General features: G+C 34.9%; 1 protein-coding gene across 7 annotated transcripts in view; it reads right to left on the bottom strand.

Annotated features, from left to right (window-relative positions):
• DOCK9 (dedicator of cytokinesis 9) overlaps positions 1–17,666 on the bottom strand; it is a 115,974-nt gene that overhangs the window by 14,683 nt on the left and 83,625 nt on the right. For 2 of the 7 annotated variants that reach the window (XM_065678017.1, XM_065678022.1), the window contains exons 34-43: positions 17,364–17,497; positions 14,237–14,351; positions 12,703–12,769; positions 10,536–10,583; positions 8,556–8,692; positions 4,576–4,691; positions 2,874–3,011; positions 2,396–2,578; positions 1,649–1,762; positions 1,296–1,511 (exon numbers count right to left, since the gene is read on the bottom strand). In XM_065678017.1, coding sequence (XP_065534089.1) covers positions 1,296–1,511; positions 1,649–1,762; positions 2,396–2,578; positions 2,874–3,011; positions 4,576–4,691; positions 8,556–8,692; positions 10,536–10,583; positions 12,703–12,769; positions 14,237–14,351; positions 17,364–17,497 — 1,268 coding nt within the window. Of the gene's footprint in view, positions 1–1,295; positions 1,512–1,648; positions 1,763–2,395; positions 2,579–2,873; positions 3,012–4,575; positions 4,692–7,704; positions 7,795–7,945; positions 7,990–8,555; positions 8,693–10,535; positions 10,584–12,702; positions 12,770–14,236; positions 14,352–17,363; positions 17,498–17,666 lie in introns of those variants that run through there. The other 5 variants (XM_065678019.1, XM_065678023.1, XM_065678018.1 and 2 more) reach the window with 4 other exon arrangements.

Raw genomic sequence — 17,666 nt, 5'->3', positions numbered from 1 at the left:
TGAAAGCAGCAAAAGAGGAGAAGTTTCACCAGTGAATGGAATATGAAGGAATTTGGTTGCTGTAGTCCAGAAAACAGAAGAATTAGAAGAGGGACAGCACCGTCTTCAAGTATTTGTGATGCTTTATGAAATTGACATTGATGATTTTTCTCCACAGAAAGGACAAAAAATAAAGATTCAAGATTCTTCCTTTACTAAAAAGGTTTAGGCTTACAGCAAAGTGTTAGTTCTAACTGTAATTCTCAGTTGAACAGTTTACATATGGAGGTTGCAGAATTTCAGAAAATGGAGGTGGAGGAAAAAATAAGTGTATGTTAGAAATTCTCTGTAACTCATACTTTCTATGGGGTTGGGCTTGGTGATTTCCAGAGGTCCTCATCTGATTGCAGTCAGAGAGTCAAATTAAAAAAAAAAAAAACCAAAAAACAACAACCAAAAGCAAACAAGCAACAAACCAGACCTGAAAAGGAAAAGGACTACAAGAGCTTTTCTTCTGAGAGAATGGAAATTGCTTCCTTCAAAATACAAGCTAGTAACAGAGTATTTTGGATATGTCTTCTGTGTTGCTACCATATATTAGAAAAGAATTCTAGTACTAAGACATGAGTAAGATAGCAGCTACTATTTCTTGACGATATTTACTCATTTACATGATTCTAAGTTTAACAGACATGTTTACCAAATTCAGTGATGTCTTGTAATGTGATTTACTTTCAGATGGAGCAAACTTTCAGAAAGAGACAAAATGCATTCTGTATGCAGACAAAATACTTACATCAAGACATAAAAATCCCTACTCCCAACTCTTGTTTTTGCTAGAAAGAAATATTTCAACAGCACAGTGAAATCAGATAGCTTTTTTCCAAACAAAAAAAAAAAAAAAAAGTGATTTCTCAATTTTAAGAACACAAGGAGTTTTTTAATAAGCAGTCTGGGACAGAATCAAGCTGATTCTGTAAAGGCAACTGGAGAGAAATTCAAGGAGTGGCTTTAAGTGTTTCAGCAACTGATAACAAAGATATTTCTAAGGAGAAGGTCTGTGTCTTCCATGATTTGCATTGAGCATTCCTGGTTTAGCACTGTGTCAGCTACAGTTGTTAAACATATACTTTATATTAGTAAACAGAGTGGGACATAAACTTATCAGCCATTCAAGCTAATCTACTAACAATTCAAAAATTATTAGAAGTGCTTATTATATTACACACTAACAACTACATACAGTACATTCAATTTCAAGAAAGGTAAGCTGAAGCTTTTACAAAGCTAAAACTAGTGTGATTTTTTTCTCTTACCTCTGACAGATCTCCATTTTTAACATGGATCCTTGCCATGCTGTCTAACCAAGTCTTCCTTAGTTCAGGCGTACTAGCATAAGACTTTGCCAAACTGTACTGGAGGTCTACAAGCATTTCTGGATCATTCTCATGCTCCTTCATCTGAGCTGTAGCCATCAGTACTGTACGAATACGTTTTGTTAAATCCTTAACATCAGAGGGGAATGTAGTGTGCTAAAACACAGAGAAGTCAGGTTAATGACTATCTTTTTCTATTATCTGAATAAGAAGTTGAAACATAATTGCAAAAGATGCTATGATAGAGTTTTCAAGCATCCTTTTACAGTATGGAAAGAAGAATAAAACCAGACCTTTATAATTCTGTCATTATTGGCACAATTGTTGATGATGGAAAGGGACTGCTGAAATCTAGTTCCTCCAATTCCAACAACATCCGCAATCAACTGGCTTACTGAAATAATAACCTTGACAGAAACAAATGTCTTGTTAGTGCATATTTAATGAAATACCTTTGTGATGCACCTATGAAGTAACTGCAAAGGAACCGGAATTTTAATTGAAAGATGACTCCCTTCAGTTCAATTATATTTGTTTTGGTTTTTTTTTTTTTCCCCAAGTTATTTGTATAATAACATAGGCAAGAAAAAACAGTGTTGTGTAATGCACATGCATTCTCTACTCTAAAGATTGACTGCCAAGTGAACTAGCCAGAGGTCATAAAACTAGTAAACTGTTGTTCCCAGCTTTGACAGAACACACAATTTTCTATGTATTTGTTTTATTTTAGACTTTAACTTGATTGTGACTGCATTCTTCTTTTTCAGATGCAACAGGGTATGCCAGTTACCAATTAACATCTACAAAACAGAACATCTGCTACGGACAAATAAAAATTATTTCCTATGAAACACAGGGCCATGAAATTGTTTGGATTTCCTTGTACTGAACATGCTTTTATTGCCATCTATTTACTCTTAGAATAGTACCAGTCTTGAACACAAAATAATTTATGTCTTTATTGGACAGGGCTTTGCATCTGCACATCCACAAATACAATATTTAAAACCAAAAGAGAAAAATAAAGGAAGGATACTAACTTGCAGATGTGTCCTAACAAAAGACTTCTTCCCTGTGTAATCAAAATTATTTCTCATTAAGAAGTACAGTAGCTGTGATGCTTCAGTACGAATCGAACTCAGTTTGGAATTACAATATTTCAGAATTTCATAGCACAGTGCAGAACACATATCAGCTCTACCTTCATAAAATGTAGAAGGAAACTGAGGAAAAAGTAGAAAAGAAAGAAATTATTCATTAAAACTAGCTTCAGTTCTTTATAAGGATATCAAGAAAAAATACAAACATATAAATATTCGCAAATTGTGGAAAAAATAGACATAGTAGTTCATAAGACAATACGACTTTTACAGCAATTCAAAGGACACTGCTGGGATTAGATCAGTCCTCAATAACCAACATTAATTTGGTATTTTAATTCTTAATTTTTTGCATAATGTATTGTTGACTAAAGAAATGGATAAATACTTGAAGATTAACTATTTTTAAACTTCTTACCTTAAAAATAAGTGCCCTTAAAGCAATGAAGACATTTTTCAGTGCTATTTCAGACTGATTCTTTTGAAGGAAGCAGAGGTATACATCAAATACTTTCTTCATCAGTGGATTATGCCCATGATCAGTCAGTAGTTGATTCTTTAAATTGAAAGAGAGAATGTAGAGTTTTGTACAGTGATACATTTATACTATTCTAAGAACATACAGATCATCCAAAAGAAGGAAGTATTTAATAAAAATGATAACAATAAACAATCTGCACAGTATGACCAAGATGATTAATACCACACCTTGATTATACATTTCTAACATTTCATTAATACTGCTTATAAATAGTCTTAGCTTCTAAATAGGCTAACAGAACACAACTGTCTGAAACAGCTGTTAATTAAATCAATTACGATTAACAGTTCTTTGAGAAGCACTCTCAAAGTACTAACACACTTCGGTTACACTGGATTTAGCAGCTCACAGAAGGGAATTTTCTCATAGCAGTGGAATTTGCTGATAGCAATGCTCTCAAACTCCCCAAAAACCACTCACCATCTTTCCATACTGTAATAGAATTGAAACTGAAAGGCCTCTTAAGAACAAACATATTAGTTACTTTTCAGAGTTTTATCTGCATCAATATTCCAAAGCTCATTCTGAGGCACAAAATACATGGGGTTACGCCTGATTTCTGTATCATCAACTGCCTTCCATCCAAGCTTTCTTTTAAATCTGGCCTCCTCCAATTTCTCTAGCACAGGTCCTGGCTGTGCATCTACTTTTTTAACAATTCATACTACTTCTGTTTTGCTCCGAGGACCTGTTTTCTCCCTTTGTCCACTGAGTACATGCACTAGGTTCCTATGGGACTAGAGGATGAAACAGTGAGGTCTCTCCTCTTACAAAACATCAAAATAGGTTAATCAATCCAGTCAAGGGAGTCCAGAACTGAGAGGATCATGTTAAGTATTGCTCCCTCTTGACTCCACTAGCCCTCCAACATGATTCTACTAGGTCCTGCACCTTCTGCAACTCCTCTCTGCACACTCCACTCTTCCATGTCATTGGTATATACAAGCAACCAAATGGTATATGCTGCGAGGCAGCTCCATTACTGTCTCAAGTAAGTTTTAAGGCAATATTAACTCAAACAATCTAGTTTAACAGATTTTTAAATAAGATTCTTAAGGCCCACTACAGATCTGGACTCTTGTAGCTTGTCTTAAGCTCTCTCAAACACGGAAGAGGTGTGTAACTGCAGATGTCCCTTTTTCTATTCAGGATGATGCAAAACATTCTCCACGCTAAAGAACTTCCAAATAGTCATAGTCATTTTGGGGATTCCTCAATATTAAAAAATTGAAGGAGGCAGTCCTCCTTAAAAAACCATTCTGATAATGTTGACTTGCAGACCGGAACTCAGTACAGTTTCAAGCTCTGTGTATGAAGATACAAATGCTTGTAGGAGGTCAAAGATCTACACAGATTACTGCTGATCAGTAAGAAGCCCGTGTGCAATGAGTAACTGAAGCCAAAACATTTTGCTGCAAGAGGTTAACAGCTTTTACATGACACAATAATGAAGCACAATGCTAGAAGTGCTAAAAATACAATGGTATATTATTAGACTTTAAAATATAATTTTAAAAATATTTGAGTTTTTTCCTAAAAGATAATTATGGGAGATATTAACAGTAAGAGAAGAACAAACCTTAAAAGCCATTGTGAATAATGACAGAGTATCCAGAATTGTAAGGCAAACTTCAGTGGCAATATTTGCTTCAAGTAAAGACTGGTGAAGAACATCTGCATCGGAATGGCCATAGCCTACAGAAATTCCAAATGAAGCGTAAGTGCTGGATATACTAATTTAGATGTTTCTTATTTCCAAAAGACTTGCCAAACTAGGGAAAGATTAAGAAGTAAAAAGCCTGACAGAAGTTAGTACTCAATACAGAAAAAGAATTCATAAGTGCATATAATCATTCTAACATAATTTGCAAAAGACCATAAAACATATTAAGTACTAATTTCAGCAATAGAAGCATTAAATAGCAGTTTAAACAATAAATGTCTGATGTTCATATATATGTGTATATAAATATAAATGTACAGGTTATACACACACATATAATCTTAAAATAAGAATTGCAATAGAATGGAGTTACAGCCAAAAATGCGTGTTGGTAATTTAGCAATGGTATAAGAATCTCAAAGTCAATCATAAGTCCACCACTGCAAAAATACAAAACACTAAGAATTGAAGGAATATAATTGTGTACGTATATGCAACTGAAGACCCAAATAATTATTTGTGCTCTGTAGAATACCATGCAATAACTCCATATTTAGTAAAAACACTGTATTGCTTCTAGCTCCATACTGTATTTAAATAATTTTAAAAATATATTATAAGCTGTACTGAAGCAGGATATGCCATATATATTCCCTAACATTAATCTTTAAGAACCAGACTGACAAATGTGCTCTAGCTGCTTCATAAAAATTTGGTCTGGATCGTGTATGTATTTTAGTTCTACAGTCAACCTGACATAACTAAATCAATGACAAGCATGACAAACTTGTACAGACCAAGAAAAGAACAGAAGAAATTATATATTCTTTCATAATGACATCTGGCCACTTTCTTCTGTACCTCCTTGCTTCCCTGGCTGAACTATGCATGCATACCCATAACCACCAGTTTTTCTTTGGATTTATACATTCTTTCTGTATACTTATTGTTCCTTTTGTTTTGTGTGTGTGTGTTCTCTCTGCATCCACCTCTTCCTCCTCCCATTTACTTTGTTTGTAGTTTCAATCCAACTACATCTTCGCCTCTCTAGTGACAGAGAGGAACAACTGGCATTTGAAAGCAAACAGGAGCTGTTTGCCAAATATTCTCTTTTACCCAAAGTGTTCTTTTCCTTAAAGAAATTAAAAGAAAAATCCTTCTTCATTAAAACCACCTTTGGGTAGCCTAAAATCCTTCAGTTAACCCATGGTTTCAGTAACGTTAAAGATACCAAAAGATGACAACTATTTTGAGAAATGTGTTGAGGACAGAGGACGTGTTCTTTAAAGAAACAGTTTCTTTTTCCAATTCAGGAGGGGCAAAGTTTATTATAAATACCAAATAAAAGCTGTAGTCAATAGGCAGAATTCCACAGAGTTAAATTTTTTTTCTTCACATAAAGAATTTAGAACAAACAAACAAAGAGGTAATATGGATTACTCTGCATTATTACTAGAGATAGAAGTTTTGTGCAGGATGTAAGCGTAAAGGAACACCCATTTCCATTGAGTTAAAAAACTGATTTAGGAGTGCTTTTCCCAAGGACATAATAAAAAACTATTCTTGTTCAATTCACTACTATTCTAGAGAAAATGATTTTGTATTCTTCATGTATAACTAACATATTGGAATCTATTTTTCACATGTAACTTTAAAAGAAGCTATGGAACTAAAATTACCCCATATAATATGGACATCTGCCTGGACACACATATGATTGTGCCCCCACACATTCACACTACTGCAGAGTAACTGAATTTAGAACTATTTAAGAACACGGAAAATGAGATAGCATCTAATGACTAAAGCTTGACAATGATCATATACAGCTATTACAGATAAGGGTATATCTCCTGTATTTTACTACATTTGCATGTCACTATTCAACTGAGCATCCTCCTCTCCTCCCACCCAAGCAATACACATAGATCTACATTCTTGTAGTTTGTATTGAGATGCTTTAGAAATTTGAACAAAGGGCCTATTCTTTCCATACTTAGGCACAAAAAATTCCTCAGACATGAAATATCACTTACACTATGACTTCAATTCTATCCCTTGTTCTAGTGTTTAGAAAGGGAGAAATTTTAAGTTTACAAGTTACATTATTACAAAGAATCATGATTTTAGAAGTAAAGCAACTATTTCCACCAGTTACATCCTTCCTGTATATATTCCAGTGATGATGCCTACAAGTTTTATTTAAGCTCTGAAAACAACTCTGGATCCAAGATACAGGCAGAGCGACAAGTAAACAAAACTAAAAATTAGACAACAAGACCAAAGATATAAAATTCAATTTCGCATTTGACATGGTTTTTACAGAAACATAATTTCACTTTGTAAAACCTTGGTCAATACAAGGTGTAGTATTCTGACACTTACTAAATGTCCAACTTAAAAAACCCCACTATTATCACTTTATGCAAAGTGATCTGAATGAGACACCTTCCTTTATTCATTTCCTTCAGGTGGGAAAGAATAGAAAGTTTATTTTTACAGAAGCATGCATTTATTAAAATCTTTCAGCTCACTGTTTCTAAAAGTCAGTAAACTTTGTGAAGTTCTGAAAGTATGAAATCTCTTTGCAGAGGGCCTAGGAATAGCAGTGTTATTTATTTCCCAGAGATCTCTTTTTTACAATCGGTCTTCATCTACAAAGTATTTTACCTTACTGAATATGTTGTCATATAGCATAAAAGCTGTTTTGTTTGCTATCAAAAAATGTCTAGAAATTATCATGATGCAGCAGTAGCAGACTGATTACAAGGAAAAAAGTAATTTGCACGGTTATATAGTTTTCTGACATTTTTAAATCCAAAGTATAGCATTTCTTCTATTTAACAGCATGAGAATGCACTTATAAACAAAAAGGTTTGGTGGGTTTTTTGTTTGGGTTTTTTTTCAGTTTTTCACTACACTATGTGGTGAGTCTGGTGCCATTAGGCTAATAGCTGCTTTTTATTACAGATATTGAGCTAAAAGATTTTAATTGATAGTTAGATATGCTTTGGGAAATAAAAGGATGGACACAGTGAACATACAGTTAAATAATGGCTTTACGGCACGTAATTCTTTTCAGTATCAGTGTTGTGTTTTACTGGATTAGTCAACCAGTTTCACTGGGTTTTGAAGCTGAAAATTGAAAAATGGTGCTTCAGAATAATTGGCATAAAGTATATTTTGCAATTTAAGAGCAGCATGTTTTAAAAGATAGGCCAGAAGCAGATTTAGTCTTCAATACAGCAGTCTTATACAAGCTGACTTCAACCTGATTAAATCTTACCATTGTCTACAGAAATCCCAAGAATACTTGATATCTTTCTCACACTGAAAACAGAAAAATCACTTCATTATTGGACGCTTTTTCACTTCCAGACAAACCAAATCATGGGCTTCACAAACTCTGTAGAAATTCTAAGAAACTTATTTCTCCTTAGAGGATGTCAAAACATGGAGATACGGTCAGAGTGCATATGATTTTAGACCAATCATTTTTAAGACCAAATGGGAGGTAAAAGTAAAGCTTACTAAAGCAAATAAAAAAAGATAAGTAAATTTTCTAAGTATGTGCAGCACAAAGTTGAGGTGCATGTAATTAAAAAAAACCCCAAAACAACAAAAACAGAAAACCAAACAAAAAACAAAACAACGAAGAAAACAAACAAAAAAAAATCCAATACAATTTTAAAATATGCTTTAGTTAACCATGCTCCATGTTATGGCATCAGTCAGCACTGACTGTTCTATCCTATGGCAAGGAACAGTCCATGAAGTTATTCCTTTAACCTAGAACAATAAAAGTCATCGAAGTGCACTGGTGTTGCTCTGGGACCTGTCTCTGGTGTTGTGGTACTGGTTAAGGATGATGAATGTTACCATGTCATGAGACTTACTGTGGTTAAAAGTGAGAGAGTTATCCAGGCTGCTCAGCTGCTGTAATCTGGCATGCATCATCCCTGTTCTGTTACGGGAAACAGGCAATGTCTGAGATTTTCGATCATGAACTATGGATCCCAACCCCTCCTGGTTCCTGCAAGATGGGTGAAATGGGATAGAAGCAAAAGTTAGACATGTCAAACTGCAGCAAGACAGGAAGTGTTAGTTAAGCATAAGCAATTTTAGAGAAAGAACTATAATGCAACCTATTTAGTGTTTTATTTATAAAACAAAAATAGGTAGCTTAAAAAAGCATCACAGCAAACTCTGAAAACTGCAAAGCATGAAAGCAAAAGCACACAAGCAGTTGCTCTTCAAATACTAAATTTACTTCAGAGCTTTTGAAAACATAAGTATTTGAGGACATAAATATTCTGAAAATATTCAGAACTCAGAACCAAATCCTCTATTTTCATTACAAAAATTTGAGAAAAAAGTTAGGACACACTGTGGTAAAATTAGAAAGCAGACATGCAACAGGAGTGCAGGAATTAACTAAGGTATTATGCACATCTTACCCAAGCAGGAAGGGAGAAGAGCCATACACTTTGTTAAACTTGCAGCAACCAAGTGAAGAAAACAGAAAAGTGATCTGTGTTAGCAATCAGTACAGGCTAACTTCCTATTGAGTACCACCACCAGAGCTGATGAAAAATGAAAACCAGTGCTTGAATTACAGAATTCCCTGTTCCCTTTCATTCTCTGTCATTTGTGTATTTTAAAAATACATGCATTGATTGTGATACACTTCACTGTAATGACAATGTGAAAGACCAGAAAGCTACATTTACCAGGAAAATGCAATTTCTCTGCAGAACACCAGATGATTTCTATAGCTTTTTATTCAGTGTAACATGAAGTACACAGACTAAGTGATCAGTAACTAAAAAAGAAAGCGTTGTAGTCTGCTCTACAAACTAGCTTGAAGAATTTTTACAAAAAGTCTGAAAATTATAGACTCCTGTAAGTCCAGGGTTTGAAGCACATTTAAACACAAAGGCTACAATCAAAACCTTAAGAAAGTCAGATTTATTTTGGCCTTTCATTTTTCCTTTGGGTTATGTGAACAGAGAAGAATTTTTTTTCCTGAAAAATCTTGAAGGAGATAGTCAAGTCTGTTGTTTGTACAAAGAGGTATTAATTATTACATTACTTTATTATATTAATGTATATTAATACGTATATATTATTTAATGCTATTAAATTTAAATTACTAACAAAACCGTGAACATTTTAGTTAGAATGCTTTACTACCTGAAGTCAGCAACGACTTTCTCACTGAGTTCAAGAGAGCCAGTATTTCAACCTCACAAGTTTAATTATAACAGCATTATTATATCAGTCACAGTGTAAGGCCTAAGCAAGTTGCTGTATCTTACTCTTTTAAAAAACTACTTTGCATTAAAAATCACATTAAGACAAAGATACTCAAATAATTTAGTGCATATTTCTGACTCCCATAGATTTTCTCCTAAACAGCCTTTGGAATATACACTTATCTAATGGTACTTTGAACTTCAAAATGAAAACCAGCAGCATTGGAATGTTCACCAGTCACCTTTCAGTAAAAACACTACATAAAGTTTCTAAAACATTTCAACGGACATGATTTTATGGCCAAGTGAATAAACAAAACAAATAATAAAATTTCTTCCTATTGCAAGGAAAAAAGTGCTGTAAAAGATAGCATTTAAGGGGTGGATCTTCAAGTAATTGATAATATACACAACACACATCATTCTTAAACACATACCAGCCTTTCAGAAAGGATACAGATTTGTTATATAGTAACCGGTTACTTACTGCAAACTGTTAGGTGTCATTTCACAGTAACTCTTCTACTCATGCAATGTATTTGTAGTAAGAGATTCAAGGCATACTGTACACACTATTATTCTTAGTGAACAAGACAGTGAGATTTAAATTCCACACAGTACCTGGCTATGTATCGTTTTCCCATGTACTGGAACTGGTGTAAGCATACTCTGCAGAGAACACACAAGTCAGAGAAGCATTTCTTTAACATTTATGCACACTGGAATTATTCAGCTATTATTTAACTTTAAACTCTTACATTGTAAAACTTCTTTATTTCTCCCACCTTTAAAATTCCCTTCCAGTCCCCAGGCCAAGAAAAACTAAATATAGCTCTTCTGAAATCAGTCAGGTTAATTGAATTGACAAAATACTTCTAGAATTGGAAGAGATAGGATTTTATGAGTCTTGTTCCTGCTCTTGTTAAAGGAAATGTGAGTTCATCCACTGCACTAACAAGATTTTTATTATTTTTTATTTTTTTATTCCATAGATTCCATATATTTTTTATTCCATATATTGCTTTTGTGATGTAAATCTTCTTTGATAATTAGTAATTTGAGATTACTGATTTGATCACAAACCAATCCTATCTGGCCCTTAAGTAAGTATCTAACGGCAAAATACTGTTCCTCACTGATGCTGTACACCTTACAGCTCAGGCTTTAAAGAGTGTACTATGTAGGCTCATTTACTTGTTCAGTTCTGTCTCTGGTACAATCAGTATCATGCCTGATGTACCCAAAAGATGAGTTAAAATACTATCTACAATATATTCCTAAAATAGACCTTGAGTAGAATATTCCATAACACAATTAACAATTGATATCACATTGATTGAGCTTCTGCTATAGAAACAAAGGAAACCACTGAAACCAGAGAGACCCTGACACGCTTGTGAGGTGGCCCAATGCCAACCTGATGAAGTTTAACCAAGCCAAATACAAGGTCACACACCTGGATCGGGGCAATCCCAGGCACAGCTACAGACTGGGCAAAGAAGAAAGTCAGAGCAGCCCTGTGGAGAAGGACTTAGGGTTGTTGGTTGTTGAGAAACTGAATGTGAGCTGGCAGTGTGTGCTCGCAGCCCAGAAAGCCAACGGTATCCTGGGCTGCATCAAAAGAAGTGTGCCCCTCTGCTCTGCTCTCATGAGACCTCACTTGCAGTACTGTGTGCAGTTCTGGTGTCCTCAACATAAACAGGACATGGAACTGTTGGAACAAGTCCAGAGGAAGGACACGAGAATGATCAGGGACTGGAGCACCTCCCATATGAAGATAGGTTGAAGAAGTTGGGGCTGTTCAGCCTGGAGAAGAGAAGGCTGCGTGGAGACCTCATAGCAGCCTTCCCCTATCTGAAGGGAGCCTATAAGTGTGCTGGGGAGGGACTCTTCATTAGGGACTGTCAAGGGGTAAAGAGTTCAAACTTAAACAGGGGAAGTTTAGATTAGATATAAGGAAGAAGTGCTTTACTGTGATGAGGATGGTCAGGCACTGGAATGGGTTGCCCAAGGAAGTTGTGAATGCTCCAACCCTGGTGGTGTTTGAGGCTAGGCTGGACAGAGCCCTGGGTGACACGGCTTAGTGTGTGGTGTCCCTGCCCATGGCAGGGGGTTGGAACTAGATGATCTTATGGTCCTTTCCAACCCTAACTATTCTATGATTCTATAAGCAAGCAAGGTAAGCGTTAAGGGCTTCTGTAGTGCACAACTTTAAGCAAACACTGCCTTCTTCACTTTTTACTTATGTATCAGTTGATTTCCACGAAGAAACAAGTTAAGTGTGCACAGGGATGGAGTGCTGCCATTGATAACAAATACTGGACTCATCCCGTATCTTTTTCTTTACAGAATGGCAGAGGACACAAGGGGAATGCTAGGAGGATGGTTCATATCCCTCCAGTTCTGAAGTTATGCAATTCAACTAGTTTTGATATGCAACCATATAATTTCATCCAGTTCACGTTACCAGATGCTTTTTGTGGCAGACAGGGAACAAGACAGTTGGTTCCTCTTCTATTCTATGAGCATAGCAATATTCTGAGCTCTACTCACTGTTTAGGAACTTCCTAAGATCACTTCTGTTTAGCCTAATTCCAGAAACTATCATGCAATTGGACAGATGTGCAATTGTGCACCTCAAGTTGAGGACTGCTAAACAGACCAAGATGGCATGATTTTTTTTAAACAAACAAAAATGTATATAATAATACACATTTCTATCCCGACTCATGTTTTTAACAACATAATGAAATGTGTGATTTTATGACAAGCTCAACAAAACTCTTACTCTGTAATCGTGAAAAAGTCCATCAGTTCAGATTTTGTAGCCTTGTTCCAATACGTAAACAATGCATCTAGGAAAATGAAAAATATTAAAAATAAGACAAAGGCAGCAAGCACAGAAAAATCTTAAGTTCTTAGTTTTCAGATAATGAGGATTCAGAAAATCTAAAAATGGCTTGTGGGGCAAAGGTAATTATCACAATTTAAATTTTTTCTTGAAGCTCATTATACGAATGAATGTATCAATTCTTCAAATGAGTTTCTACAAAAAGCTTTTAATTAACCCATAATGTTCCCATACAATTTCATATTCCAATTAGTAATAATTGTGTAGTCACTAGAGACACTCCAATGTTCTAAACCTGTAAAACTACAGAATACTGTGTTAGTCCTGTAACTTGCTTTATATATAGGTCTCAACATCTTTTAAAAGAATTTATTTCTTCTTTTTCATTTATGATGTTTTATTATGGATGCATTTTCAGTGCAGGTTTCAGATTTTCTTTACTTGCACAGATTTAAAGAGCGACTATTTCTTACAAAGCTTGTAGTTACACAGCCAAAACCTAGTCTCTTTCACCAAAAACATTCAAAATTAGCTAACAAATTCAAAATTATTACAAAGGTGTGTGGCAAAGTTGATTTGACACTTGTTCTTTCCCAGCAGTATTGAGTCCAAAAAACCTCCACTGTGCTTATGTAAATTTTAACTTGGATTTCCTAGAAATTCTTACCAATTTTTATATATTCCAAAGTGTAAAATAGTGAAAATTATATTTTTTATTATTCTTTGCAATTAAAATACATAAAGTAATATTGATGTAATTACATGAAAATGTAATGGTGCAACTGGGTATTAAATGAACCTTTCAATTCTCATTCTTGATAAAGTGGGGTACTAAATTAAAGTACCCCACAAACTTGATATTTAGAAATTATTATCAAAATAGGCACAGAAACAAATCAACTACTTCTGATATGTTTAGCACAAACTGAAAAATACAATGCTTTCACCAAACGAGACTTGCCCTCTTTTTTAAGGATCATGGATAGGGATGATTGAGTTCTATGATCATAGTAAACCTTCTCCAGGATAGTATGGATCATCTCACAAACATCCCAGGAGAATGAAGAAGCATTAATATCCCCATTCCAGAAACTGAAATACACACAGTGATCAAATAATTTGGTTCCCTGTCATACAGGGAATGGAAGGAATGAATTAGTCCAAGACTATTCTAGTGACTAATGAACTATTCTTCACCTCCATTTTCCAGATTGGACTGTACAGTCAAACACAAATAGTCAATTTCTTAACAAGTCCTTTAGTTAGCCTCACGCTTTGAAGAAATAATAAGTATTTAATGCTTACAAGGTTTCATTCAAGTTTAATTTGATCAATCACAGATATTTGTAAAACACAGAACAACACAGCACCTAAACCCAAAAAATTCTGCTGATTTTGAAAAAGTATTAAAATCACAGCCATAAATCCAATACATGATTTCAAAATTATGAAAACACGTGGAATTACATACCTTCTGACATACTTCTTAAAATATGAAGGAAACACATAAGCAGACTTTTGATCTCTGCTTGGTCAAGTTTGTCATATCGAACTACAGAACTTCCTAAAGTGCTGCTCTGATGATTCTGACAAGAAAAGAGATATATTTTGGTTGAAGAGTTCTTAAACTGATAAGAAACTACAACATTTTAAATTGCTTTATTAATTCCTGCAACAGAAAAAGGATCTCAGAATGGAGACAAAAATGTTTCATGTAGAGACAGGTCACTAAAACACACATTACACACATGAAGTATACCAAATCAGGCCTCTTTACCTTTGTTTATTTTTATTTCCTTCTTTGTATGATTCTTTTGCTCCCCCCTCCCCCCCGCCAGAGGGAGGAGTAAGAGGAAAAGTCACCTAATGATTAATATCAAGTTAATTATACATAGATACCCACATTGCAGAGATCAGGCATGCCCCTTCTGAAAATAAATGCTGCTGTTAGATGATACACATATGCTCCTTGGCTTTTGAAGAGACTTTATGCTGGATTGGAGACAGACCTGCCTCTACAAAATTCTTTCCATCTAAAGATGTAAGAACCTAAAGGAAAATATACATGAATGCTAAGAATCTGCATTCTGGAAGATTAGCTACGGGTAAGTAACTTGCCCTTGCCTCAAAATTACTAATAATTAAATTAAGTCGTTATTTTGTTGTTTGGGGTTTTTTTTTAAATCCTTCTCCCTGATTCATTTATACAATTCCTACACGTGTGGGAAGTTAATCAGCAACGCTCAATACTGAAGTCTGTCCAAAAAGAAAAAAAACCAACTCATAACTGATCTTTCAAAAATGTGTGCCACAAAAAAACCAACAAACAACAAAACAAACATACAAGAAAAAAAACCCCAAGCCCTTGAACTTCAGGCAGAGACTTCTCTTTATCTGCAAAAGAGTAATTTCCACACAGTCAGGTGTTACAAAATCCTCAGTCTGAGGCTTTCACTGATATACTATATAAATGTTTGCTTAAAGCATAAATTATGCCCTTTTTAGTGCCTGATTCTCACTCCCAATATGAGGCCACTTAAGGAAATGGAAAATGAACAGGACATTTTTTACAAGTCTTCTGCTAAGTCAATGCAACTCTGGTTTCTGCAAGAATGCTGGATCATATTGGCTCCATGACCATTTTAAGGACACACAGAAGTTTTAGAAGAAATCCTTCATATCAGAATTTAAAAGTAGTCTCCAGGGAGAAAAGCACTTGGCTTCACAAACAAAATGAGAAGTGCCAGTACCTCAAAAACCTAGCAAAAACTTACTGTAATTTGGGAGACAACAGACATCTATATAAGCCTGATTATTGCAGATTCTAATGACCTTGCAAACTGTTATCTTTGACGTATCTCTGCTGAACAAGGAGGTGCTACTATACAGCTTTATGTATACTGAAATAGAGCAGGCAATTAATGGGTGGCAGAGTAGAAACAGAATTTGCGTTTCCTAGACTTTCAGATACAGTCCAGAGTGCTAGATAATATTCTCTCTGAAATAGTTGAGCATATATATATGGATAAAACTAGGACTATAGCTACCCCCAAGCTTAGTTCAAAATTATGTCAAAACCCTATAAAGTATGCACATATTAAAATAGAAACTGATATACTTCCAGCCAATTTTGATTTCACAAGAATAGTTTACAGGTTATTCTGAAAGAAAATTAGAACAAAAACATGGCTCTTCAGTATGATATCAAGCAATGAGCAAAAAACTCAAAGATAACGTGCACTCAACAACTGATCTACCAGAAAGAAAGTTTGAGAAGCAACAAATAAGAAGCCAGGATTAAGTATTATTCAGGGAAAATATTAAGAGCATGCAAAACATAAATCCTGTACTGCCAAAATCGGCAGACCAGAGTAGAATTTTCAAAGGATGATGATGCCTTTGAAAACCCTTCTACTTGGTAAAAACACTACACATTAGTAAATAACAACATGACAACTAAGTAATAGATGACAGCATTGCCATTTAGCAACAGTGTATGCACAAAATATTGCTTTATTTATTCTGTCAATGTCAGAGAAGATTTTCTAGTTCTGTTTATATTAAAGACCCTAAGACTCAAATTCTGCTGCTACTTAAGCTGATTGAATTTTTGTGCTGAAATTAAATCATGTAAAGGAACCATTCCACGTTTGTCATTTAAAGGTATTTAACATGGTTACATTGTACATGTTTGGCTTGAGATTCAACTGTTGCAAAGAAGTGGCAAAACTACTGATCACACACTTCACTCAAAAGCTTAACTATGCCAAGCACAAAAACCAAATACTTCTTGTAATTGAAGAGAGAAAGCAGCATGCAAAATGTTCTCTGGCAAAGCTGGAATTGTCAGAAGTGAAAAATCCATAGTAACACGGTTTTTCTTTGCAGGGTGAGAATTTTCTTCTTCTTCTCCATTAGGGCGCATAGCATGAGCAGAGTGCCTTCTGAGAAGCTTCTCTCTCTGCCACACGAAGGCATGTCAGAGTCAAGGGGAAAAAGTTAACATGTTGTGACTTGCACAACAAGATCTAAGAAAATTAAATGTGATCAGTATCAACACAAGCTCTAGAAAGACATGACTGAATACCTCATAGCTACTGCAGCCAGAGCTCCTAATTTGTAACAGCTTTGAAATGAAATGATTTAGAAAAGTTAAACTAACACAAAATAAATTACCTAGAGAAAGCACAGCAACTCTTCTTTCAACATCTTAAAAAAGCTACACGTAGCTTGTATAGAACAGGATGGAGTGAAGGTCTCCACAAAACCAAACCAGCTATCCTAACTGGAGTTCAATTCTCCCCAGTGCAACTCGATACACTTAATCTAGTGCCTTTCTCTGACAAAACCCCCAACTGCTCAGTATGTCTCTACATCGAAAATCTTGTATTTTCCGCAAAACAGCTTAAATGCAACGCAAAAAGAGTTCATACTATAATAATTTCGCAAAAGAGCAACTTATGTAAAATACTGCTCTACAGTTACTCTAGAAAGCTCATTCCCAATGGAGATTGGGGAAATTAACTCCTATGAGAATTAAGATAAAGTTTCAGGAATGCACTTAGGGTTTCTTGTTTTGTTTTGGTTTTTTTTTTTACCTTGTCAAGAGAATTGCTCTTGTCGCTTTGTCTGTCTGGGAGACTGTTTCCTGAGTCCGTACTTATAAGAGAGCCTCTTGAGTCAGCACTTCTCACACTATTAACATTTGGCGTTGATGCAGTGTATGGGGAAGCTACAACAAAAATTCCAAACAATATAAAAATCTGAAACAATACATATACTGAAAAAAGTAACACCATTGTTTAGTCAGACTTCTAAAGCCACCATATATGTATGTATTTTTTAAGAAGGCAAATAATTAATTCCATTTACTTTTAAGGAAGACAAACTTATTCTATAGT

Source organism: Lathamus discolor, chromosome 4, assembly GCF_037157495.1.
Source record: "Lathamus discolor isolate bLatDis1 chromosome 4, bLatDis1.hap1, whole genome shotgun sequence".
In the NCBI taxonomy this organism is placed as follows: domain Eukaryota; kingdom Metazoa; phylum Chordata; class Aves; order Psittaciformes; family Psittacidae; genus Lathamus; species Lathamus discolor.
This window is presented reverse-complemented; position numbering and strand designations above follow the sequence as displayed.